Source organism: Spermophilus citellus (assembly GCF_964194105.1).
Source record: "Spermophilus citellus genome assembly, chromosome: 14".
Classification (NCBI taxonomy): domain Eukaryota; kingdom Metazoa; phylum Chordata; class Mammalia; order Rodentia; family Sciuridae; genus Spermophilus; species Spermophilus citellus.
In genome coordinates this window covers 85750815-85778739 of record NC_138194.1, presented here as the reverse complement: position 1 = coordinate 85778739, position 27925 = coordinate 85750815, and the positions used below count along the sequence as shown (strand labels likewise).

At 40.4% G+C, this 27925-nt stretch overlaps 1 protein-coding gene across 1 annotated transcript in view; it reads right to left on the bottom strand.

The window, feature by feature from the left end:
- Positions 1-25939, bottom strand: part of LOC308633516 (DEP domain-containing mTOR-interacting protein) — a gene marked incomplete at its 5' end in the record, with an annotated part of 68103 nt that extends 42164 nt beyond the window's left edge. The window contains 4 exons of the mRNA XM_081266369.1: positions 2352-2486; positions 4841-5026; positions 25470-25648; positions 25890-25939. Coding sequence (XP_081122495.1) covers positions 2352-2486; positions 4841-5026; positions 25470-25648; positions 25890-25939 — 550 coding nt within the window. The remainder of the gene's footprint in view (positions 1-2351; positions 2487-4840; positions 5027-25469; positions 25649-25889) is intronic.
- Between the last annotated feature and the right edge of the window lie 1986 nt (positions 25940-27925).

Here is a 27925-nt window from a genome sequence, read left to right as displayed (position 1 = left end):
ACACCATCACACTGACCATTTATTTTAATGTACTTTATTTCTTTATTACTTTGAAAAACTAGAAACTTTTGAGGCTTGAAAAAATATCCTTAGAGTCCTTTTTTCATATCCTTGGAAGATAACATTTTAGCAGGATACTGATTATGGTCATAATAGCTATAGTTTTTTGGGCAGAATGCCTGGCTTAAGGCATTTTTTTAATAAACTACCAAAAATACATATTGATGTTTCTGTGTGGTTAATTTTAAATTCTTTACTTTGAAGGCCTGTTTATCTGCTTGAGAAAAAAAAAGATCATAGATGAGCTCACAAAGTACTGGCCACCTTCACAAGGGTGAAGGAGAAGCTTGTCAGAATATGGGTAATAAGTGAGATGCAGGAGCCACTATTCAGTCCTGACTGCTCCAGGCCTCAGAGACTCAAGAAAGGCAGCTTCCTTTTCTACCCACTTATCAGTGAATTCTTCCCTCTGATCTGGGTGAAAGGGGAAAACAGGAAATAGTATAACCCACCTGGGAGCACACAGATGTGTTGCTAATTTAAATAATTAACCCTTTGCTCATATTTTATCATATGCAATCAAAAAAATAAATATCCAGCCTTGGTGGCACACCCCTGCAATATCAGCTAAGGCAGGAGGATTGTAAGTTCGAGGCCAGCCTCAGCAACTTAGTGAGACCCTGTCTTAAGTAAAAAGTAAAAAAGGCAGTGAGTGTGCCTCAGTGGTTAAGCACCCCTAGGTTCAATCTCTGATATATATTTAAAAAAAGGTTTTTTAATCTACCTATCCATCTGTGGGTGGGGGCTGCGGATGTAATTCAGTGGTAGAGCACTTGTTTAGCATGTGCAAATATATACATATGTATATACACAAATATAAATATATGTACATACACACACACACACAAATATATATGGAAAAATGGAGATAGCATGACTGTCCTTTTTTTTGAAACTGAGATCTTTTGCTTTTAACTTTGAGGAGGCCTTTCAGACTTCTACCCAGTTTTCAAATATCCTTCTTCTTCTTTTATTATTGTGCTGGGAATGGAACTCGGGGCCTAGCACACACTACACAAGCCCTGAATATCCTTTTTCTAGAAAGTCCTTCTCCTTTCTCATTCTCCCTTATAAGCACACTCCAGTAACAGCAAAACATAGTAGAACATGGGTATTCAATAATTTTGCAGCCAAGACCAGGATGGAAGCAAGTTTCTTCATTTGCTTGCAAGTTTATTCTTGCCACCAGTTCTCGGAAGGCAGAGAAACAAAAGTTAGATCAGGAAAAGCAGCCACCTTCCCAGACAGTAGCATTGGATGACAAGTTCCTCTTTAAACCTTTTGAACAACATCTTTTAGCCCTTCATCTTATTATGTTTTGATTTTTCCTCCACGGGGATGAAGTGCTCGTTGAGCTAAGGGGTCATGGCCTCCCGTCTCTGTATCCCCAACATCTGATGCTGGGGAAACATGAACAGAAAGAACAAAGTCCCCTGAAAGGACACACTGAAGGGAAGGTGGAAAGTGCACTGAACAACTGGAGTTGAGGATGTTCTCAAGTGATGACTATAATGATGTCATACACCATCTCATCCTGGGAAGAACAGTGAGGACTGGGCAGGTAGGGGGAGTGAGAAAGGGGTAATGTGGATGGATTGCAGGTTCCTGGGTGATGAGGTCAAGGGAGGATTGTTTCTTAGTACAAGTTCAACATTCTTTGAACCTGCATTTTTTTCCCAGGCATACAGAGACCATAGAGGTTGATGAGTAGATTTTAAAAGTGTAAGGCACCCGGGAATTCCAGAGACAGGTGGATTTGCATAGATCCATTCTTCCTTAAGAGCACAAGCCTCTGATGTGTCTCTGTACCCTCCAGCCTGGGGAAGCGCTGTTTCTCCTACTATAGTGAGCAGCTGCCCCTCAAAGGCTGAGGGGCTCCTCCCAGCTGCTGGGAGAGCTCACAGCAGATGGCCCTCAGCTGTCTTTGGGAACCACTTCTCTGAAGAGAGTAACACTGGCCAGTCATGGCTTCCTCTCTGGGATAGCAACATTTAAAATCTGGTTAACTTGTGGGTGGGTACAAAAGCCCAGCCCTCTCAACACAACTCCATGTGACTCTACGGCGCCACCCAGTGCAGATCTTCCACTGGGGTCCAATGCAGCCTTCACTGAGACTGACTCGCCATCTAATTTCTCCTCTGCCCAGTTCTACTCTCTCCCCTAAGAGCCAGCTCTCACAAGATTCCTGCAGTCTCCCTCCATTTCAGGGAGACTTGTTCACCAGGGAACCCAGCCTGCACATCTGTCCCAGTCCCCATAGCCAGGAGCAGGACCGCCTTTCATGAACTCACCAGATTTGGGGTTGCAGAGCACAGGGGGGCTGCTGCTGAGGGTGGGGCTGCTACTGAAGTAGCCGCTGCTGCCACAGCTGCTCATGCTGCTCCTCCGCACTGCAGACACAATCTTGATCTCCTTGCTGGGGCTGACTGCAGAAGGGAAGACATACACAGTCACTGCGGGGGCCATCTCGGTTCCCTGGAGCACCCACGCTTCTTCCAGAGGCAAGGTACAGCAAAGCAAGGCACGTTGGCCAGGAAAACACACCCTGGCCTTGGAGTCAGAAAAGCAGGAACTTGAGGGGCAGCTCTGCCACTTACAGCACAATTTGGCCACTGTCTTCAGTTCTCTGAGACTCGATTTCCCTGATGTAAAGTAACCATGTGAGCTCACAGGATTACTGCAAGCAGAAGGATTATAGAATGTCCATGAAAGTCTGATATTATTTCAGGAATGACCAAACCCAAGCGTTCCTGGCCAGGGTGTAAGTTCAGTGCTGGCTACATGTGTGATAAATAAACAGTGATGGTAAATGCCTCCTGGTTTCATATCAAACCATTAATCATTCAGAGTCATGAGAGAAGGGGCTTAAAATATAGAGCACATATTCATACTTTCAAAGTGTTACATGAGGCAGTGTCTTCAATTTTCTGATTTGGTTCTTCCTGCCGTGGAACAGGCTGGCTCTCAAGCAGGGAAAGGGCCACAAGTGAAAGAAAGAGGCTAGGGAGAGCACTCTGCCCACTGCCTGGCACAAGGAAGCAAAAAATAAATCTAGCTTTCTGGAGGACTATGATGACTACAGCCTCCTTCTCAATAGCATCATGTGTTCGAGTCTGCTGGGGCCTCTTGAGGAACAGGTAAAACTTTGTACCAGTGCAAAAGTGAACTCTTAACTCTGCATTTGCATTAGGCTACAACCTTCAGAAGACACACAACTTTAGGTGTCCTTTAAGTCTGGCCAGGCTGACCTTGGAGCACAGGCTTAGGCTGCTGATCTTTGGCTAGCTTTTATTTTCCCTTCACAGCTCTTGCTTCATCCTCTGCTCCAGCCCAGCAATGTCTGAGGAACCAGGTATGCCTGGGGCTTAGGTCAGGGCCAGTAGAAAGTAAACATCGGAGCCAAGAGAACTCCATCCGCCACTTCAAACCCTGGGTAAGCCACTCAATTCCTCTCTGCCTGTACAACGAAGATATGAAAAATCCTCGTAGGTTTGTGGTAACAATTAAATGAGAAAATTCACACAACCTATCTTGTTTCAGTACCTGGGACTTAGAAATATCTCTGCACACACTTGTAAGTGTTCTCAGTCAAATCCTACCCAGAACCAAGACAGGACGCTTCCGTTGGTGCTAGAGGAGGCCCAGTACTTCCAGACCTTCAGCCAACAAGTCCCTTGAGTGAAAGCCAAGTTTTCTGAGAAGTTGAAAACACCCCTTTAAGCATCTCACCCTCTTAAACAAAATGACACTTTCTTCAAGTTCACCTTTTCTAAGTTATCTTTGTGGATATCAATCACCACCACTGGTGACATACAATTAGTAACTGAAAACCCGAGACAGCTTGATTTTACACATTACCACAGGTTGTGTGCTTTATGAGCTCCTGCTGCTGCTTTTCCTAGTTTTCTTTGTGTTGCTTCTTGATGATGGGTTGACAATCAGTTACCTTTTAATTGTTTGTGTACACACATATATAAGTCCTTTATTTGTCCTTAAAATAGCCGTTTAAAGTCAAGGTTTAGAAAACCTAGTCATTCCAGGGTATGGTGGTACACATCTGAAATCCCAGCAGCTCAGAAAGCTGAGGCAAGAAGATTGCAAGTTCAAATACATTCTCAGCAACTTAGTGAGGCCCTGAGCAACTTAGCAAGACCCTGTCTTAAAATTAAAAAAAAAAAAAAAGAGGCTGGGGATGTGGCTCTGTGGTTAAGCACCCTGGCAAACCCAAGTACCAAAAGAAAGGAAGGAAGGAAGGAAGGAGGATCATTGATGACATATAATTGTGAGCCAGGTGTGGTGGCACATACCTATAATCCCAGTGACTCAGTAGGTTGAGGCAGGAGGATTATAAGTTTGAGGCCAGCCTTGGCAACTTAGAGAGGCTCTAAGCAACTTAGGGAGACCCTGTCTCAAAATTAAAAACACAAAGGGCTAGGGAGGTGGCTCAGTGGCAAAGTGCCCTGAGTTCAATTCCTAGTATAAAAAAAATAAAAAGATAAAAAAGGAGGAAGAAGAGAGTTGTTTGTAAATGAAAAGTAAATAAGGCATGAATGAGCTTGAGTGATCTTCTCTAATTCAAGTACATAATTTCATAAAACAGACTTCATGGTATTTAAGCCTGAGAACAACTTGTTTTTTGCTTTTTGTTTTGTTTATTTGCATACTTCTTGGTTATTCTTAAATAAAAATCTGCTGGAGAAAGTTTCACAAAGAAGAATTATTATTCTACCATTTCTCATAAGGCAAATACAGGTTCACATACATCATGGGACCGGCGTACCTGACATGAAGCTGGTAGATTTCCGATTGTCATGGCTCTGCTTCCTCAGGCAGAAGGGGCTGTCATGAGCCTCCTGGGAGGAGGGGGACTTTTCATTGAGAAGCTCCATCAGTCTTCTCCTCCGACGGAAGTTCATTCTGAACTGGTAGAGAAGATTGCTGTCCACAAACGGGTGCTTGTTGGACACTGGGGGAGAAGAAAGAGCCGGTGAGGATGCCTGGCATCCTGGCCACCCAGCACTGCAGCCAGAAGCCAGAGGATGCCGACAACAGAGGCAGAAGCCTCTAGAAAGAGGTTAGTTCTATAGCTACCACATGGGCTTGTGGTCTCTCCACAATTTGCAGTCCCAAATTGCTTCCATGTGTCATGCACTTTAAAAATTTGCTAAGCTGTTCCTCAGGGAAACCTTCCCTGACCTCACCCCCAACTTGAGCTATTCTCTTCAAGGTGGTCTGCTGGCCCCTGTGTCCCCTTCATCACTGCACTGACTGCCCTACACTGTCATTGTCCACTTTCTCCCTGTTTCTCCCCCTAAACACTAGGTTATTTGGGGCAGTGATCGTAGCTTCATTTGCTAACCTTGGTGAAGTTTAGTCATGACAGTGACAACAGTCATTCACTTACTACAGGCCATTTTACTAAGCACTTTATGAGACAATTTCATTTGCACAGAGACTATTTCATTTTCTTTCTTTTTTTTTTTTTTTTCATTTGCAATGTTGGGAGTTGAACCCAGGGCCTGGTGCATGCTAGGCAAGTGCTCTACCACTGACCCAGACCCCAGCATCATGATCACTTTGCAAGGTAAATGTGACTGTTCCTTTCTTTCTTTTTTTCCTTCCTTCCTTTAATTTCACTGTGGAAAAAAATGAGACTTAAATTGGTTTAGTAACTTGCCCAAGGCCACACTGCTATAACTTCTGAGCCCAAATCAACATGGGCCACACGTTGACAGAGTTGTACAAGTCACAGGCCACAGACAGTTGGAAAAGACTAAAGTGATGGTAAAATGCCACCTTCTCCAACATTCACTCTTCAGGTTCATCATGGAGTGTATTGTCACATACATACCTAGTGACTGGGCATCTCTCTGTGACTGTGACACCATATTGTCGTGTAACAAGGGTTTTCTGGGGGTGGGCAGAGGGTGAGCACATCTCTTTCCCCAACTAAGTCACTCTGCCTGAGAGCCCAGACTGGCTTAGCCACTCTGTCATCCTCAAATCCTAGACTATCATATATACTTAGCTCAGGGAAGGTGCTGGATGAATGGTTGAAAGAGATTCGAGCATGATAGGTAAGAAGGATGAGCACCAGGCACATAACAGTGCTGACTCTGAACCCTTTTGCAGCCGTCTGTGCAGGAGTTCCACCCAAACCAATCTGTGTGCTCCTGTAGTTCCTGAAGGGCTTGCTGAGCCTTGGGAAGAAAGGACAGGAAGGACAAGGCATTTGGTTTTTCTAGTTTGAAGGCTTTCCTTTGCTCCAAAATTATACCAGGACTACATTTTTATTGTCCAGCATCTATCCATCTATGTAGCTAACAGGTATGGAATTAGGCAGACTATAAGTCAGGTACTTTTCACACCTAATGTTTTACAAAATGAGGGAGAAAAGATAAAATTTTTAAAAAATACTCATTAATGCAACTTTTTTTTAATTGTGAGATTAAAAATTCCATAAACCACTAGGAAAATAATCAAATGTAACCTAGTACAATTCACATTAACCACTTAATCAATAATGCTAACTTCTTCACGCCCTCCTTTGGTGTTTCATGAACATTATTTACATCCTCTCCAGGTCAACACCAAAAGTGCAATCTAGGGTTGTAACTGTAATTGTTACCCACATTTGTTAATGTATATGTATGCTGGTTAAACATTAATCTTGGAGTTTAAATGTGAATGATGGAATGGAAATTGAAACGGAAGAATAATTTATTAGCACCTTTAAAGCCAATGCCAGTTCATAAAATGCCTTGGGTTTACAAGGCACTTGATCCGAGTCTCAGAATTCGAGATCCCTGTAATGAGAATATTCCAGCCAACATTTAACCTAATGATTCATATGGGTGATTCACAATCTTTAAATGATGATAAACTATTCACTTTGGTCAAATGAATAATATTGGCCTTAAAGAAAGATACACTTAATTCAGTGGTAATTCTACATGTTCTCAGTAAATAATCTATTGTTGAGTCACAAGATGCTCTCCTAATGCTATCTGGACCAAGAAATAAACCAATTATACTTTGATGTGATCTCTACAATTACTGCTTCCCTTGTTCACAGTCAGATTTTAACATAAATTTCCATCACAACACTGAGTGATACTATAATAAAAGTTTAGAGATGTTATTTATTTTTGGCCATATTTTCTGAATTTATTGATTTAAAAAACCCTCAAGCTGACTTTAGCAATGACATCTTAAATTATGACCTGCAAATACACAGATCTATATATATATATACTTATTAATACCTACTGTTTTCTCTTGGCACAGTGTATTACATAAAAGTGTTGGCTCTGGTATAAATAAATCCTAAAAAATAGTCTGAATACAAACAAATTCCATAACAGATGAAAGCATATTAAAAGTATTTTTTAACTGCAGTGGAAATTCGCCTGCTAATCTAATCATGTGTCTCCTCCAGCTTTAATTACCAATCTAGTGTTTAATTCCCAGTTTCCATACTCCACCTCCTCAGCTCTACACCATCTGCAGCCAAATGGAAAACATACTAAGATAAAGAGACAGGGTTAAATTTAAATAATCTTTAATCATCACATATTGCCAAACAGATTGTAAGAACCCAACAAATTGCACTTTAATTATTTTACAACCACTGTTGTTGTTTTTACTGTTATCATTTGCTGATGATACACTGCCATTTGGCTTATGAAAATTCAATTTTAGAAGCCATTATACTGAATGCCCCACTTCAGTTTCCAAAGACTGACTTGAGTTTTAATGCCTCAGGAGCAGCCACTGTCCCTCTGTGAAACGAAGGTCACCATGGGTTCATCCACCCAGCTGTGCGTCTTGGCACATGAGTCAAGTTCTCCTCTCAGTAGAGGAGGGACAGGTGCACAAATTGCCTGCATTATTGTCAATACTTAATTTTGCCTTGAAGGTATTCTTTATCCTTTCTCTCTCATTAAAAGTTTAACGTGAGTTTCATGCACTTTCTTTGTGTAAGTAACTGGAAGATGGAACATGTGATTGTAGCTTCAAAAGTTGAAGGAGTGCAGGTTGTCAGCTGTATCACAGCCTCAATAAATCACACCAATTCACTGACTCCACAAACCAGTGCTAAGTGCTGCTAGAGACACACATGGTCCCAGCTGTCTATCTCAGCACTGTGATCAAGAGCGATCTGCCACTGGAAAGCTCATTAACACCAAAGTCTGCTGAAAGAGACACTATTTCATATCAAAACAAAACAATTAAACCAGGCCTTTACTGAAAACTCCCTTATGCTAAATAAAGTCTTACAAAATAATACCTCTCCATGAAGAACTCAGGTTTTATAGTCAGACAGTCTTGGTTTCAATCCCAGTTCTGCTGAATAGCTGAGTCAGTGATTTGGGCAACTTATTAAACATTTCAAATTTCAACTGTTTTCTGCACAGTTTCTATAGAAAGAAGAAATGGGGTAACTCATGCAAGAGATATGGCATGGCAACTAATATATGGTATTTTCTTTCTCTATATGGTGTTTTCCTTCTCTTTCTTTTCTTGTTTTCTTTTGGTGGTGCTGAGCATCACACCCAGGCCCTTGTGCATGCTGGGGAAGTGCTCTGCCACTGAGTTCCATTCCCAGCCCAACTTACAGGGTTTCACATGTTCTTTGTCTTAAAGACTTCCAGCCTTAGATCATTATGTTCCTTTACAGAACCCATTTCCTTTCTTCTCTGACCTTCTTTCAGAGAACATTTTGCCCTTCTCTCATGTGCAGTTCTATCACCTATGATGCATGAAAAATATAATCTCTTAACTGGACATCCAGATCAAGTTTAGCAAGAATCCCACTGAAGATATTTAAAGTTCTGAAGTCAAAGGAAATCAAGAAATAAAGGAGTATGTTAAGACACAATAAGCTTAGTAAGCTTCTTAAAAATATTAAGAAAGACAAACATTTCTTTTATAATTATAATTTACATAAGCAGAGATCCAAGAAATAACAATGGGTAAACGTAATCGTTTATATTCCAAATAGAGAAAGTTAACTCTGTCTACATTTCAATGTGATATTCTTCATGTTCAATACAAAAATTATTTACTATACAAGCTACTTAACCTTTTAAAATAAAGAAAAAAATAATGCATGATCTAAACAAAAAGAGGGAAGAAAAAAAATCAAGCAGAACAGTTCACAGGTGACTCTAAATCTTATAGGTGCTCCCGGTCTCCATTTCTCAGATTCCAGTATTATGGAAGATCTTAATATTATAGTAAATGTTGCAACATATATGGTTTGATAAGTTTTATTATTTGCTTTTTAGCACTATTCATCTCTAAACAGGAGACAATGAGAAGAAACACATGTTCGAAGCCCACATTCAATGTCCAGTTGTGATCTTATCAACAGCTATAATTAAAAACAAATTTTGTATGGGGCTGGGCTTGTGGCTCAGTGGTACAGCACTTGCCTAGCGTGTGTGAGGAACTGGGTTCAATTCTCAGCACCACATATAAATAAGTGAATAAAATAAAGGTCCATCAACAACTTTTCTTAAAAAAAAAAAGGAAAAAAACTAATTTTGTTACTTGATTTATAATTTCTGGGACATCCTTTGCTTTGGTGGAATTCTCTAGAGGTTTGACTTGGGATATGAAATAGGGAAGGCAGACATAGCCAGAAAGCCGAGGCCATGTAAACACAGAGAATTTTACTGCTTAGGATGTGTGGGGCTCTGGAAACACTGAGCTCAGGTTTGTTTAAAGAGAAACAGATCCCTGCTGACTGGATGTCTTGACTTACAGAAAGCATGAGGGAGATGTCATTTGGTCTACCAAAATAATGATGATACAGTACAGATGTTTTCTTTTCTCACGTATGATAAGCTATCAATCAGGGTGATCCTAGCAGACATTAAAGAAATTTTAAAAAGCTGAGGATGTAAGAGGGGGGAAATCAGCTTCCATTGCATTCACATGTAGTCTAAGGACAAAGATAAAAAACTCACCTTGAGCTCTACAAGTTCAGCTGAGTATAAAAGACATTTTAGGCTACTTATCTTGTTGAAAGGAGGAAGGTCATACACTTTCACCCTTCCTGAAATGCTTACTGGAAAGCCACCTAACCCAACAGGCTTGATGAAATCAGTGAACTAGCCCAGCAGTCTCACAACCACACAGCGAGTGCAGACCTCAGCTGCAACCTCAGCATCAAAAAGCCATAAAAGACAATCTTGGATTTGGGGATCACGTAGGCAACTTAGTGGAGTAAAAGAGGGGGCCTCAACAGCAAAGGCAATAAGAGAGAACAGCAAGGACAGAACTAAAGGAGCTATGACTACAACTACAAACCAGTGCCAAAGTTAAAAAGGGAATCGAGGAAGGCTTACAGACAGAAGCTTATGAGCTGCCTCTGCCAACATCACTATCACCCTACATTCCTCCACAGCCAGGGTGGCCGCGGCCCATCACCTCACTAAACTGTATGAGGCTGGTAGTGGGGTTGTGTTGGTGAAGCATCATTCTGTATGGTCAGTGATAACTGCTTGTTCCTTTTTCTTCTGCTTTTATGTCTCCTGCTGACCTCTTTATCCTGATTTTTGTTTTTTATTATTTATTTGTTTGTTTTTGAGATGGGGTCTTGCAGTGTTGCCCAGGTTGGTCTCAAACTCATGGGCCCAAGCAGTCCTCCCACCTCAGTCTCTTAGATTCCCAGGACTGCAGCTGTGTGACACTGCACCTGGCTTCTACTGAGTTCTAAAAGATCCATCGAGTACTACAGACATTGCCTGAGAGTACAGACAAACTTCCAAGGATAAGCAGGTAGCAGGTCTTTTCTTCATACTCGGTGTTTCTAGAAGGCAAATGGATTCTACACAGAAGAAACCCATACCCACTCTGTCAACAAGATGTAAGCACTAAGCTGCTTCACATGTCCAGGCTGGATCTGCAGTGTTTTGTCTCCCTTCCCCTAATAGACCAAAGGCCTACAGAAACCAGGTAATTGATGCAATTTAATACTATATATTTAAAACAAAAATTGCCAAACTTGAAAAAAATATTAATATTGTGGTTTTAACCATGTGTTTGGAAGAAAACATGAATTAAGAATGAATTAGAAAGCTATTTTTTCAGGAAAATCTGAGCTGAATCACAGGCCAAAATTAGCCACCTCATATCATCCTGAGAGGAGGCAGTAATTGAAGGAGCCCTGTCACCGGAAGCAGCAAAATTCTTGGTTCAAGAAGATAAAGCAACTGTTTTTGAGTGCCTACTTCAACAAGGACCATGTTAGGTGCCTGGGGTATAAAGCTTCTCAAGAGGCATTAGCAGCAGTGAGTCAGAGGCTAAAATAATTACTTCCTTAGAACTGACAACATTAAGAAGAGGATGTAAAAGCAGGAAATTGGTTTTTAGGGCATAAAGTTCTCCTAGCTAATATTAAAATGAAACATTTCATACACCAAATTATATCCTACTTAAAATTTATTTAATTGATTGTAGGGAAGAGGGAAGATGGGAAAGAGAAAAGGAAAAAGGATTCAAAGTCACCTTAACAAAGATAACAGAAGAAACCAAACATGACATTCTGATTATACAGGTTTCTGCTACTTCTGTGTCTTCCTGGCAGAAACATAAAGGTATTAAACAGACAGAAGGTCAAACTATGCTTCATTCTTCTCTACGCATCAGCAAGTGGTAGCTGTGTGTATTTCAAATATTGACAACATTCTTTATGAGTGATAACATGCAGAGCATAGGTTAGATTTTTCAGAGACTATATCATGCAGTAAAGGTAAAAATATCCTAAAAAAAAGCAAAACAAAATCTATTTTGTCAAGCAAATGAATATCTCAGATACATGACTCAATGAAAAAAAAAATCTGCAAATCTATTTTAAATCTTTTGAAATTGTTGGCATAAATCCAAACACCTGTTCAAAGCACTTCAGTGTAAGAGGTATTCAGACAATGTGTAAGAGGTATTGTTTAAGACCAGAAGTGAATGAGGTCATCAAACTTATATTAAAGTTTGCCCCCAAGGAATTTGATGAGGAGGGCTGAGAATAAAAACAATGATAATAATGATCAGCCAACCCAGTAACACTCTGCCAGGCCATGTGCTAAAGCACAGGGGATGGTTCTATCATTTAGTTCTCATAGCATCACTATGAGAGTCATAACTATTCCCATTTTAAAGACAGGAGAAGTGGAGAATAGACAATATAGACTTGCCAAAGGGTCCCAGAGTTATTAACTAATGAGCCAAGCCAGAAAAACTGACGGACTCAAACCCCATCCCCTCATCGCCCCAGGAGACTGTCTCCCCCTCAAAGATGCCATGATGCTAAATCAGAAGGCAGGGGAGACTAATAGCTCTCTGGAAGACAGAGTCTCAATGATACACCATTGAAAATGCTGTCCTGAGCTGGACACTCAATGGCATATGCCTGTGATCCCTGGGAGGTTGAGCCAGGAGGATAGCAAGTTTGAGACCAACCTGAGTAACTTAGACCCTGTCTCAAAATAAAACATAAAACGGGGTAAGAATGTACCAAAGTGCTCTGGGCTTGATCTTCCATTTCCAATACCAGAAAAAAAAAAGTGTGTGTGTGTGTGTGTGTGTGTGTGTGTGTGTGTGTGTGAATGCGTGCGTGCGCAGGGACACAAGCATACATATGACTATATTGCTGTGGACTGGGGAGGTAGGTCCGTGGTACAGCATTGTTTAGCATGCACAAGATTCCTTGGTCCCCAGCTCTGCCAGGAAAATAAATAAATAAATAAAGAGAAAGAGAGAGATAATGTTGTTTCACTTACAGTAAAACTTCAAAGGACCCCACAAAGAAGAACAGAAGGTATTATTTGAATTTTGGATCATATCTTGGATAAATCTTTTCTATGTAAAAACATGAGAACTAACAAGATCAGTCCCAGTCTAAACAATAGTAACCAACTAGTTTTGACTTGTGGAAATATTAAAAAATCAAAGGTAAGAACAAGTGGCACAAACCTGTAATCCCAGCATTTTGGGAAGTGAAGGCAGGAGGACCGCAAGTTTGAGGCCAGCCTCAGCAACTTAGCAAGACCCTATCTCAAAATTCAAAGTAAAAATGACTGGAGAGGCAACTCTGTGGTAAAGAGCCCCCCCACCACCACCAATTAAAGATAAGAATAAAAAGAAAAATATGAAATTAAACCTCAATAGAATAATAAACCTCAATAGACTCTAAGATACAAATGATAGCATAGAACTGAGTGTAAATTTAGTCTGGTAGCCATACACTGGCAATTTTATAGGACATTGTTTTCAATTTTTTATGAGAACCTAAACAAACACAGGAATTGTTTATCGTTGAGATGTGGCTTAGAACTTGGACGGTGAAGTCAGACACTGGAGGTCTATTTCTTTTTATGGTATAGGGAACTGAACACAGGGCAATTAACCCCTGAGCTGCATTCCCAGCAGCTCCTTTCATTTTTAATTTTTAGACAGGGTCTCTCACTAAATTGCTGAGGCTGGTCTTAAACTTGGAATCTACCAACCTCAGACTCAAGAGTCACTGCAATTATAGCCGTGCACCATTGCTCCTGGCTACAGTTGTGTTTCTGTCTCTGCCATTTACATACTGTGTCTTCTTGGGGTAATTAATACTTCATCAATAAAATGGGTAAGGAAACTTGACTGTGGAATCATTGTGCTGAGGAAGGGAGAACATTTGCTTTTGCTTCTGGGGCTGGTCCCCCACTTCTTTATTTCCAAAGTGGAACTGCAAAATACAGCTCTCCATAGTCTCCACCACAGAGGAAGAAAGATTCCTGGGATAAAGGACTAAAAAATTAAACTTGCATTCAAGAGGATGCTACCCTGCCCTGTGCTGGTTTCCAAAAGATCTAGAACTGGACTCCTTATGATGGTGGCCACTAGCCACATGTGGTTGCTGAGCACTTGAAATATGGTGAATCTGATGTTAAGTATAAAATAAGTACTGCATTTTCAAGATTATGTATGAAAAAGATGTAACACTCAAGATTAACATTTTATTTTAGTTCCATTTTGAAATGATAATATTTTAGAGATAGTGATTCAAAATGTATTACAAAGATGAATTTAAATTCTTCCTACATTTTTGCTGTGGCTACTAGGAAATTTTAAAATTACACATGTGGACTGTACTTGTGGTTTGTGTCATATTTCCATTTGGTAGCACTGATGTGGAGGCTTCTCTCCCATAAGGATGGACCAATCAACCAACAAATAACATCCATCCCTTTAAACAGGTGCAGCACCTGCAGAGAAGATAACCCTTGTCCTGAGCTTCTAAAGGCAAACAATTAAGAGCAGTGGTAGTTTTTTTTTTCTCTCTCTCTCTCTTTCCCATCCCATTTCCCTCATTTTGACGAGGAAGCACATTATGTACCCATTCAATAGGAATCTCCATGAGTTTATGATTTAAGCAACCTGGAGGACTAGAAAGAAAGAGTAGTGAGCCAGTGAGGCAAAATCAGCACTCACCCCTTCCCTGTGGGCATGGAACCTGTAGGAACTTCCAATTTGACCAAAACCTGGGAAATAGCTGGGGACATGGTTGAAATAAAATTTAAAGAACACAGATTCTGGGGCTAGGAATGTAGCTCAATGGTGGAGCATATGCCTCATATTTGTGAAGCCCTGGGTTCCATCCCCAGCTTACATACACACACACACACACACACACACACACACACACACACACACCAAAAAAAAAAAAAAAAAAAAAAAACCTCCAAAACCAAACAACCAAATCCTGATTTGCAGATCTTCCTCAATTGGAAGGAAAGATGAGGGTGTGTGCCCTTTTTTGGGTCAAATGTCAACACTCAGGAGAAAGAAAGAGGGAAGCTTTTTAGAAAATAAAACAAAACAAAAACACTACACGAAATGTTAGGGTTAAAATTTTATGTTAATTTAAAATAGCATACAAATAATTTTTTAAATGGTACTCAAAATTAAATCAAAATCAGTTATAAAGATTAAAAAACACATATTTATCCAATTATAAACAGGACCAATGTGTGGGTTTGTGCATGCATAATGCCTTTGTAAATTTCAACCTAATAGTTTCATAGTTGCACTCATCAGAGTTTACGTATGGTCAGTCACTCCAAGAGATTCATACACTTGAGCTTGTTTATCCATTCCATGCTGGAGTGGAAGTATGCATCAGGCAAGGAAGGGGAAGGTAAGAGCAATTTTTCCAAAGAACCATAGGTCTAAACAGGAAAGACAGCCCAGCTGTAATGAGATGGAATTATCAGCTGAGAGAATGTGTAAAACGGCAAGACACTCAGAATCAGGCCACAAAAGGCTGGTGGGAGAGTTTCTAGAGGAAGAAGTGACAGCAGACTGACAAGGATGGCTGCGAGAATAAATATTACAAGTCTTCTGCCAAAGAGAGCCTGAGTCCCCGCTGGAATCCCTGACTAAGCCCTCAACCTCCTAGCTGGGTCAGGCTGACCCAAGGCACTCACCCCAGATTGGCACAAGATACAAAGACATGAAAAAAGACCTGTGATGGAAAGTATGGGAACAATTCACTGCTTAAAGGAAAGGATCCCAAGTTTTTGTCCCCCTGAGCCCTGTCTCTTTGGGGGCTGTGGTCAAGCTCACTAACTGGAATTTAACATCACAGTGCTCCTCCACCAAGAAGAAAGGAGGCAATCTTATTAGAATCCACGCTTTGAACTTTCCAGTCCACCCGAGAGATTCTAGTATGTTTTTCTAATAAACCTGAGAACTCAACTTATGTGTCCCACTAAAAATGACCACTTAATCCCATCTGAATACTTAAATTATCACATAAGGCCAAGCTAAGTACTTAATAGTAGACTATGTACTTCCCATATTACAGTTCTCCTTTGGTACCTATGGGGATCTACAGATACCAAAATCCATGCATGCTCAGGTTCCTCATATAAAATGGCATAGTCCTTGTACATAATCTACACACATCCTCTTGGGTACTTTAAATCATTTCTAGGTTACTTATAATACCTAAAACACTGTAAATGCTTTGTAAATAGTTGTTAAAATATATTGTTTAGGGAATGATGACACACTGTATGTGTTCAATACGGATTCAATTTTTTCCCAAATATTTTCCATCCATGGTTGGTTGAATCTATCTGTGAGACACCAAGAATACAGACAGCTGATTCTACTTGAACTGTAGAAAGATTGTGTGCTTGTGTTTTGTTTTTGTTTTTTTGTTTGTTTCTTGTTTTTTGTTTGTTTGTTTGTTTGTTTGGTGGTGCTAGGGATTACAACCCAGGGCCTTGTACATGCAAGGCAAGCACTCTACCAACTGAGCTATATCCCCAACATATGTGCTTATATTTTAAGACTTCCTCTTATAGGGGCTGAGGATGTAGCTCATGGGTAGAGGGCTCACCTAGCATGCATCAGGCCCTGGGTCTGATTCCCAGCAAAAGATTTCCTCTTGGAAATAGTACATGGTTGGGTAAACTGAGAACTACATACTGCAGGAGACACTGGGTGAAAAGCTGTCAGGGGCAAGGCAGGAAAGGACAGTTACACAGGCCTGGGAGCCAAACATGGTCTGAATCTAGAGGATCAGTTTATAGACCCCTGACAAAACCATACTAATATCAAGGAGAAAAGAAATACAGCTATGACACTTCACAAAAGAAACACTTCTGTTCCATGTATACCACTTTTCTTTTGGACAATTATACAGAGTGCCTACCTTTTAGTCTTTTCACACATTGTAAAAAGTTAAGATCTGATACAGTGACCAGTCTGTTTTCCTTTAACCCAAACCAACACTATAATGTGTACCAAAGTCTCAGTGCATGACTTTACCAAGCAACCTTGCTCTCTTATATTTATATTACAACAAATTTCTGGCTGTCTATTTTTCTTCCTGCTTTGGATTCAGCTACAATAAAAAGGCAAACAGCCAAACACATGAGGGAGCACAGTGGAAAATTCCCAGAAATTCTAAATTGAGAAAATAAAAATTAGATTATAGTGGCTGATCATGGATTGAAACATTAAATACTGAAATTAGAATGAGAAAATATTTTACCCATTTTTAATTTTTTTAATTCAAAGTTTAATATTTTGGAGGTGAGAATGATTATATCATTTGCAATTTCCTCAACATCCTCATCAAAAGAAATAAGCTGACAGTATTGAGTGTATTGACTGCTTGTCAAGATTAGAGCCAAATATAATTTAATTTTTTTTTAAACCAGCTTATCTGCTGCTGTGCTCATCTGCTTAGCACTCATTTACCTGTAGTAACAGAGCTTGCATTTTGTTGTTGTTGTTGTTGTTTTGGTTTTGATGCAACTACTCCATCTATCCCACTTAGAAGGTCTGTCAATCAAAGTGTCATGCCTACTCAGGATCAAGGGTAGGAGGAACAAGTGAGCCAGAATCAGCCAATTGGGTTCCTCTCTAGAATATCTGCATCGTAAAAGTAATTGAACAGACAGAAAACAGAGCAGATTTATCTGGCCATCGGAGGCTGGAGGGATAGACTACTACCATGTAGACACTGGTTCCTGGTAGCTGCTTTGGTTCCTCTTCTTAGAGTAGCTTTCTTTTTCACTGTTTTCTTTAACTGACTCTGGGATGACTGGGACCCCTTATATTCAAAGACCTCTAGCTGGTATAAACATCTACTGTGCCTAGCAAATGTCAAGTTCTCAACAAATAGTCAATATTATCATTTGTTCATTCAATACATTTTTACTGAGTGGCTATTACAAATTGAGCATTCCTAATCTAAAAATCCCAAATCTGAAATGCTTCAAAAATCTGAAACCCTTGAGCATCAGGTTTTGAATTTCAGAGCATTTGGATTTTTTGTTTGTTTGTTTATTTTATTTTTTTGGTGTGTGTGTATGTGTGTATATACACACTAGGGACTGGGGTTTTTTAATTAGAGATGCTCAACTGATAAAGTCTATGCAAATATTCCAAACTCAAAAACAAAAAGAAACAAACAAACAACAACAACAAAAACCCTGAAACCTGCAACATTTCTTATCCTAAGCATTTTGGTCAAGGGATAATTAATATATATAAAGTCCAGGTCACTGGAGATACAAAGATGGATAAAAATTCTCTGTCCTAAAAACACCTAGGCACTAGTTAAGTAAGGGTGAAGAAAGGTGTATTTTTTTTCCATTTGTAATGGAAGAAAATCTCCATTTCTTGATGGTGGAAGTGGCAAAAGGTCACCGCATGCCAAAGAAAGAGACCGAGTATGAGGGCCTTGTGGAAAGGAAGAGCAGGTAGGCAAGCAAGGATAGGTCAGCTCTGACAAAAATTCTCTCCTCCACCAAACTTCAGTCGGGCTTCCTTGAACCCTGTTTCTACTCAGCCTTGACCCTGCTGCTGTTTCTCCCAATCCCTGTCCTGTTGTCATTGGCTGGGGGGCCCATCCCAGTCTTAGCAAAGGATCCTGCTAAACTATTTCAGCAAGAGTCCTCCCACCTTTGGTATCTGAAGTATCTTTTCATGGTCCTCATCTCCCATCTTTGATGTGTGAGTCCTTGGCCTGCCTTTAGCAACAACCCTGGGCCTTCCAGGTGGGACGCATTCTGGAATCCCAGCGACTCGGGAGGCTGAGGCAGGAGGATTCCAAGTTCAAAACAGCCTGGACAACTGGTCTTTATTTTGAGATACTGTCTCAAAATAAACATTTATACAAAGGGCTGGGGATGCAGTTCAGTGGTAGAGCACCACTGGGCTTCATCCGCAGTACCAAAAAAAAAAAAAAAATCAACCTTTGGAAGGACAGCTTAGTAAGAATCCTTCCTAGTGATGTCTCCTCCTAGTGATCTTCCCTCCAGGGACCCCGTCATCATGCTATAAATCCTCACTCGTCCTTGTCTGCTTAGAATTCAACCCATTTCTCCCCTACCACAATGCCTCCATTGCAGGAGTCTTGAATAAAGATTCCTTTACCATTTTCTCACCATTTTGTCAAGTGTTAGAATAGCTTCTCTTCAATGGCTTGGGCACGTTGAGACTGATGATGCTCAGGAAATGCCATCCCCAAATACCACTGTAGGAAACAATATGCTATCCCAAAATATGACTGCAGGAGACAGTATCCCACCTCAAAACATGCCTCTCTGACATAAGGATTTTGTTTTCCCCCAGAGGCAGAGAAAGCGGTTTAGTTAGGAAAGTAGATACATATTCAAGGTAGAATGGGGGCAATCAAGGGGTGGAGGTTGGGGGGGCGGGGGAGACAGACAAGCCTTTGGGAGTAAAGCAAGGAAGATGCGTTCCAGGGAGTGTGCAGGACATCTCCAGCGGGAGAGGCAGCCATGAGGATTATTTTGAGTTAGTTATTTTAGGATCAGTAGACACAGCAGTAGCTGGGAAAATCTGTCCCTTTATAAAAGAACCGTCCATGTGTAAGCATAAGCATGTCTCCCTCTGCACAGGGAAGGATGACTAAACCAGGAGGGACTCTGAGCCAATGGAGAAGGGTTGGGTTTAAATCTACTGAACAAACCTTACTTTGTTTGCGCTGCGCTCCACCGCCTGGCCTTTTCATTTAGCCAGGTGTTCACTGCCTTTTTTTTTTTTTCCCCTTTGTTTCAGATAAGGATGGTATTTAGGTCTAAAGTTTAAACAATGCCTTTGAGATCTACTCTAGAAGTCCACTCATTTCTCCGGGTTATCTCCCACGTATACAAGAGGTATGCATGTGTATACAAAAGGTATGCATGTTATTAAACTTGTTTTTCTCTTGTTGTTACAAGAATCCAGTGAAGAACTCATGAAGAGCACAGCACAGTGGCCCATGGCTATAATCCCAGCCACTCTGGAGGCTGAGGCAGGAGGATTTCAAGTTCAAGGCCTCAGCAATTTATCGAGGCCCTGTTTCAAAATAAAAAAGGCTAGGGACGTGGCTCAGTGATTAAATACCTCTGAGTTCAATTCCCAGTTTAAAAAAAAAACAAACTCACGAAGGGTAGAAAGTTATTTTTCTTCCCCTACACAATCTTACCTTTAACCTTCATCGGCCCTTCCTTCCCTCCCTCCCTGTTTATTCCTTCTCATCTTCTCTTCTGCCTTCCCTCTCTCCTTTTTTTTTTTTCATTTCTTTTCATTATTTGTCTTTCTCTAGGCAGGTTTAAGCTGAACTCTGTCAATGACCTTGATTACTGGAAAGATGCCATTGATTCCTGTCAGGATCAAGCATTTGTTAAGACAAACTTGACACAGGCAACGCCATTTGGAAATTTAACCTCAATCTTAGAACCAAAGTGGTGGCAGCCTGACCAATCCTCCAGACAATACTCCATTATCATGCAAAGAAAGGAAATTGTTATCTGGGACTGAAATCCTGAAAAACACCTGTTTTGATTCTTCCCTGACAACCCCCTGGTAAAGGCCTAACCTGGTAAAGACCTAACCGCAAAAATCCCCTCCTTTCTTACTCCCCTATCATTACCTCAGTGGAAGACAGATCTCAGTCTCCACTGGGCCCCCAACTGCAGCTCTGTCCTGAATAAACCTGGGTTACTGTAGACCTGCCTCTGCTTTCTATTTCCTTCATTGGGTCCTTTCCTGATAGCATCTATCCTCCCAAGTTCTTCATGGCTTTCAGAGTAGATGTCTCAGCAACCTTCTTCCACCAGGGGAACGGATAATCATTACTACCTTGGGGCAGCAGGGGGAATGGAAAAATTAATTCACATGAAACTACTTTATGTATTGCACAATGTTATCTAAATACATTTTTTTAAAACAAAAGAAAAAGAAAGAAGGCTTTCTGGAGTGTTAAAATTGTTGAAGCGCTCTAGCTAAAGTTCTAAAAGAGAAAATTATACGCCTGGACACAGCAGCAATAGCCTGATTATCCAGGGTCAGCTGCTGCAGCTGTCAGCAGTTTACCCACATGATTATCCAGTTTCCACCTCCCTCCTTTTAAGGCTGAGATAGCTGGATGGCAGCTAAGGCAGTGGGGGTGGTGGGTATCTAATATGAGTAAAGAAGCGTGTTCATCCCATTTGCAAAGGTTACACAAAAAACTCAAGGCACCTAGTCATTGTTTGGAGAAAGGGAATTTTTAGATTTTATGGGCTAACGGTATTTTATAGTTGCAACCTCTGCCAGGTTGTGCGAGCTAATATAATAAAAGTTGAATTTTTTTCCCCTAGTGCCCTATGACTTACATTTAGCACCCTATCTTCTTTAGTATTTGAGAGTTTGCCTCTAAAGCTAGACTGGCTTGATCCCTAATCTTGAATCTATCACATTTTAGCTTTCATCTTCAGCAAGTTTACTTAACCTCATCTCAAAATGAAAATGATTATGATAACTAACTCAGTATGCAGAGAAGTAAGAGTAAAGGCATAGAGGCTTAGAACAGTGACTGCTAGCATACAGTAGGAGCTCTATAAATGCTAGCTATGGGGCTGGGGATGTGGCTCAAGTGGTAGCGCGCTCGCCTGGCATGCGTGCGGCCCGGGTTCGATCCTCAGCACCACATACCAACAAAGATGTTGTGTCCGCCGAGAACTAAAAAATAAATATTAAAAAAAAATTCTCTCTCTCTCTCTCTCTCTCTCTCTCTCTCTCTCTCTCCTCTCTCACTCTCTCTTTAAAAAAAAAAAATAAAAAAAATAAATGCTAGCTATGATTTGGAATTGATCAGATCATATACAAGAGCTAGCATTTTAAGGCCATCAGAGTTAGACACTGTACTAAAAACTGTGCTCCTGCCACCATGCCAGGCAGCCACACCTGACTACATGCTTACTGGACATAGGCAAGCTTCTTTCTAAGGTATGGATGCCTAGCAGGGACTAGCCAGCAAAGCAACCCTTGAAAAAAGATCTTAAAGGCTTGGAACTCAGATTTCTTCCTGTAAAACTGTCATAGTAATATCAATGTCACAGAATTGATGTGAGGATTTGATAATATTATATTGAGATTCTGTCTCAAAATGGAAAAATAAAAGGGCTACAGATACAGCTCAATGGAAAAGCTATCCTGGGTTCAATCTGCAGTACCAAAAATAGGTATATACATATAATCACACAGACATAACACATAACATAAATATGCATGCAAATGAATTACGTGACTAACAAACTCTGCCTTGATAATAGAGTGTCATTCACCATTCATAGGTGAAGCTAGTTAGGGTTTCATAAGTGGGCCTGATTTTTATACCAACTGGTTTCAATTGATGAAAACACTTTTTATTTTTTTGGTAATGGGGATTTAATCCAGAGGCCCTTTACCACTGAATTCCATCCCTAGCCCCTTTTCTTTTTGATTTTGAGACAGGGTCTCACTTAGTTTAAGACACTAACTGGTATTTATCATGAGCCCTAACATATACAGATATGATGGCTACATTTCTGTAACTCTAAATTAGCAATCCAGCAATGAATTGCTGTGCTGTATAACGATGAGTCCAGATGCTATACAGACTATTCAATGCTCCTAAAATCATGGAATACAAACTGGTGTGGTTAAGATCTGCTATCAAAGTCTTAATTTTATCCTTTACATTATATGTATGTATGTATGTATGTATGTGTTTTGTGGTGCTGGGGATTGATCCTGGGGCCTTGTGCATACTAGGCAAGTGCTCTGCTACTGAGTCACATCCCTAGCCCTGCATTGCATCTTTATGGCACTTATGTTTGTAGCATATAAAATTCATTGTAATTGAGGTATAATTAGTCATTCCTTTGAAGTCATCTGGAAACAATTCATGACATCCTCCATCTTTTCTCATGCACAGTATGAGTCATGAGAGAAGTCATAATCATAGTACAAGAGGCTGGTTTTCTCACAGAACCTGGTTATCACCTGAATTTTTCTGCTTGAGCAAAGATGGCAGAACCAAATGTAACTCAAACATACCATGGCTCACCGGGAAAACCCTAACACACCAACCAACTCCAAGTTCATACCTACCAGCAGTAATGTTCATTTGGACATTACTACTGAATGGCCTCTGACAAATTATATAACCTACTGGTGATTTCATTCCCTGATCTATAAAATGGAGATAGTAAGAATACTGTATTATACCCTTAAAGAAGAGGGCAGATCTCACATTAAGTGTTCTTAATTACCACAATGAAATAAGATTTAAAAGAGTAATAGCTATCTTGTCAGTTTTAATAAATTAATAAAGGGTAAAATTATTAGAACAGTGCCTAGCACCATGTAAAATCAATAAACAAATGGAAAAAATATATGATACACCTTCTACTGTCCTCTAATTGCTTCTAAAACCATTTTCTCATCCAACAAGGCTTTGAGCCTTTGAAGTCCAGGAACCATACTAGCACCACACTTTCTTTTCATCTTCCCTCCCTCAGTGAACTCAGCTCCACTGGAGGCAGGCTATTCACAGCTGTGAGTTCAGTGTGGCAGTAGCACATGGAAGCAAAGCGCCTGGGATACGCCCAGTGCCACTCCAGTCAATGCCTCCATAGCAGTGGCTTTCCAAGCATTTGACCCCAATACACGGTGATTTTTGGTTGCAGTTCAATACATGCTTGAATACTACATAAATATCTATATCTATATCTATCTATATCATTATATGTATATATACTATCTAGATATAGTATCTAGATAGTATATATACATATAATGTAGATACTACAGAACATGTAGTACCTATACTATCTACATATTTATATAGTGTATACCTAACTAAAATAAAATTTGCAAAAAATATTTATCTTTATTTTATAAAATATACCCCATTATTTTCTAGCTAAATCAAATTTGGTTCCTCTTAAACTTTAATATACAGTCCAATTTTGTGATCATCTTAAAATTCAGATCAGATTCAGCAGGACTTGGGTAGGGTCAGAGATTCTGCCTTTCCATCACATTCCCAGGTCATACTGCAGGTTCATGGACCATACTTTGATCAGAAGTCTAGTTTATTTAAAGTTATTTTATATTATTTTAAATTTTTTAATGCTAGAAATGATCCTTTAAACTTATTTCAAGACCCACGAAGGGGTTTTAATCTGCATGTTTTAAAACATTGCTCCAAATAATTTCTAAAGTTTATTTCAAGTCTATAATTCATAATCTTGGAATAGAAATCCTATGTAGGCCTGGAAGGGAGCGGGGAAAAAGTAACTCAAGGATCACCTCTCATGTTGCCTATAGGCAAAATGCTATCCTGTTCCCATTTCCTTCCTCGCAGTCCCAAGCCTCCACCTTATGGCTACTGACTAAGCAGTTACTAAGGGCAGGGCGCTGATCCAAGTGCTTTACATCTATCCATTTATTCACACATCCACCCTATGAGGTTATCCCAATTTTCGAGACAGGGGAAGGTAAGCAGCTGTGAATGGTGGGGCTGGGATTTGGGAGGCTATGATTTGTGACAGTCTACCTCCAAGATGGCTCCAGCGGTCACTTGTTCTGGTATCCCTTCCTCCTCTCCCACACTGAACAGGGCTGACCATGTAACCAATAGACTATTGAAGAAATGGCAGAGTCTGACTTCCAAGGCTCAGTTAGAAAAAGCACTGTGGCTTCTGCCTTTCACTCTCTTGGCCCCTCCCTCTCTGGGGGAAGCCAAGCTATCAGGTCACCAGAATCCTCAAGCAGCTTGCTGAAGTCCACACAGTGTTGCACTAAATTCTCTAGCCTACAGCCAGAACCAACCTGTTTGGCAACAAGTGAGTCACTGTGGAAGTGAGTCCTCCAGCCTGGCTGGTCTTCAGATGACTAGCACCCTGGCCAATGTCTTGACTTAACCTCAGGTGGCACCCAAGCCAGAACCTCCCAGCTGAGCTTCTCCTAAATTCCACAGAAACTGTGTGAGATAATAAAAGTTATTGTTGTTTGTTACTTTGAGTTTTGGAATAATACATTATGCATTAAATTTTAGGATAATTTGTCATGTAGTGAAAGGTAACTGATACAGCTCTCAACCAATAGGTTACACTGCATCATTATGATTCAGCACTATAAAGAAAATGAAAACTTTATGAAGTCTCTTTTGATTAACTCTTCACTGTGACTACTTGTATCATGATTCAGAAAAATTTCATTTTCTTCTCCCAAGATATCTACTTCCCAAGGCCATGGAGTTGTTTGTGATGTTACATTCTCATCTGAGTAGAAGCTTCTGAAAGCATCACAAGAATCTGCCTGTCCTTTTCAGCTTCAGCAGTCATCTGTAAAAACAACATACCCCAGACAGTGGATGTACCTCTAGACTGTGTCCCAGAACAAGAAGGCATGATACATCTATCTGAAATTGACTCTCAGCTTACAGACAAGCCAAGTTATACCCAAGCAGAGGTACAACAGATTTAGAACCATGATTGAGAAAAAAAGTGCTTGTTGTTATATATATCACAAGATTGTGGGGTTTGTTTGTTACTGCAGCAAATGCTGACCAATACACTCACCATGTTGTATGATGCCATGCTCCATGAGCCGGTGGCAAAGCTGATCAGCCTCTTTTCTTGTGGTGGCCTCACCTTCCTGAACCAGCCAATCCAGGAATTCAGATGCCATGAAGGTGCGCTCATACTTGACTCCTTCTTCTTCCCTGGGTTGTAAGAGTGTGTTTTCAGGGGCCATCAGCCTGGGAGGAAAAAAGGGGGAAAGAAATATAAAGCAAATCAACACAAAAGGAGCATAGCTCATTTGAAATCCTAAATCATAGACTTCTGTGAAGTATCACAGCACTTGTCAGACAGACAGATTTGGCTGTCATGTGCTGCCACAAATGTAAATTCTAAGAGAGGATCTGCTTCAGAAGTGAACAGATGCATTTTCTTCTGGTAATAAGGGAAAAAAACTGGAAATAAAACCTAAGACTTTACCATTCATAGATGATATTCAAGATAGTCACCTTGCAAAGTAGTAGCCCCATCCCACCTTTCTAAAAAGGCTAGTGTTTCTTTCCTAAAGACATAATCCATTTCTCAAATCACTGTGCTAACAAGATTTCTGCTGTAGACTGTTTGTAACCCCCCCACACACACACACCAATTCTTTGTATATGCTGAATAATCCCTAATGTGATGAATTGGAGATGGGTCTTTGGAAGGTAGTTTATGTGGTTGGAGCCCTCATGATGAATTAGTGCCCTTGCAAGAAGAGACACAGACAGCATGCTTCTCTCTCTCTGCTCTATCTATACAAAGATGCAATGACAAGACAGCCATCCTCAAACCAGGAAGCAGGTCCTCATCAGATACAGGGTCTGCTGGCACCTTCGTCTTGAAATTCCCAAACACTTGTTGTTTGTTTAAGCTAACCAAATCTATGGTAATTTTGCTAAAGTAGCCTGAGCTAAGACAGCCACATAAGTCAGTCCTTTACAATCTTCCTATCTTCACCTAACTTGCTTTCTAAGCATTTCTCTACTCCTTGGGATTTTGCCCTTCAAAATCGCTTCACTGGGGCCATCAGCATTCTCCTATGTATGCAAATATGGCACAACGTAACATAAATCTAAGTCTTCTTTTAGGTTGACATAAGTACCATTACATATTACTGACCACTTCCTCCAGCTAAAGGGACATCACACTTATATTCCTCTCCTGTTCCTCCACTCCCACCTCTTTCTCAGCGCATCTGTGTTGGTTTCTCCTCATCTCCCTGAACTTTAAGTTTTGGAATAATACATTATGCATTAATGTAAAGGCTGGAATCATTTGAGAGTCAAACCCCAAATACTTCTTTTCTCATTCCATAATCTCCTGGGTGAACTCTAACATCCTTATAGATTCAGTTACTATCTGTGCCTCAGAGATCCCCAAATATACATCCCCAGACAGAGCCTCTACACCCAACTGCGGTCATTTGCATCCATATAAATGCTGAAAAGACACCTCAAAATTAACAAAAATTGAGCTCCTGTCTTTTCTTCCCAACCAGGTTCTGTGCCAGTGAATGCTTCCACTCTCTGGACAGAAAAACAAATAAATAAAAGCCCCAATACCTACATCTTTACCAGCCTCCCACCCCCACAATCTGTCAGATGAACTGCAGATTTTATTTCCTAAATCTCTCTCATGTATGTCTAGGTCTTCTCTTTCTGCATTGCCACCACCTTAGCCGAAAACACCAATACCTTGAACTGAAATAATGATGGTGTTTTCTTAGAGTATTTATCCATCTGCTTTTGTTCTCAACCCAACTTTATACACCTACATCCTGATATGGTAATTAAAATTATCTTTCAAAAATTCAAATCTGATAATGTTCTTCCACTGTTGAAATTATACTTTAGTGAGCTGGGTGTGGTGGTACATGCCTGTAATCCCTGCCACTCAGAAGGCTAAAACAAGCAGATTGCAAATTTTAGGCCAGACTGGGCAACTTAGCGAGGCCCTCAGCAAGTCAGCAAGATCTTGTCTCAAAATAAAAAATAAAGAGCAGCCTCTTATCCCTGTTTAAAAAAAAAAGAAGAAGAAGAATTAAAAATAAAAAAAGGCTGGGGATGTAGCTATCAGGTAAAATACATGGGTTCAATCCCCAGAACCAAAAAGAAAAAATAAGAAAATATACTTCAATGACTTCTCATTGCCTTTAAAATAAAAACCAAAGTCGTTTACATGGCTTATAATGCATGCAAAATCCTGCCCTCTGTCTCACTAGAATCATTGCTGTGGCCAGGCCTGGTGGCATATGACTATAATCCCAGAGATCTGAGGGGCTGAGGCAGGAGGATCACAAGGTTAAGGACAGTCTGGGCAACTTACTGAAACCCTGTCTTGAAATTAAAAAAAAAAAAAAATTAAAGGGTGGTGGTGGAGAGTGGCTGGGAAGGTAACCTAGTGGTAGAGCACCCCTGGGTTCAATCCCCAGTATTAAATGAGTAATCACTCTCACTTCTTTGGGGACAATGGCC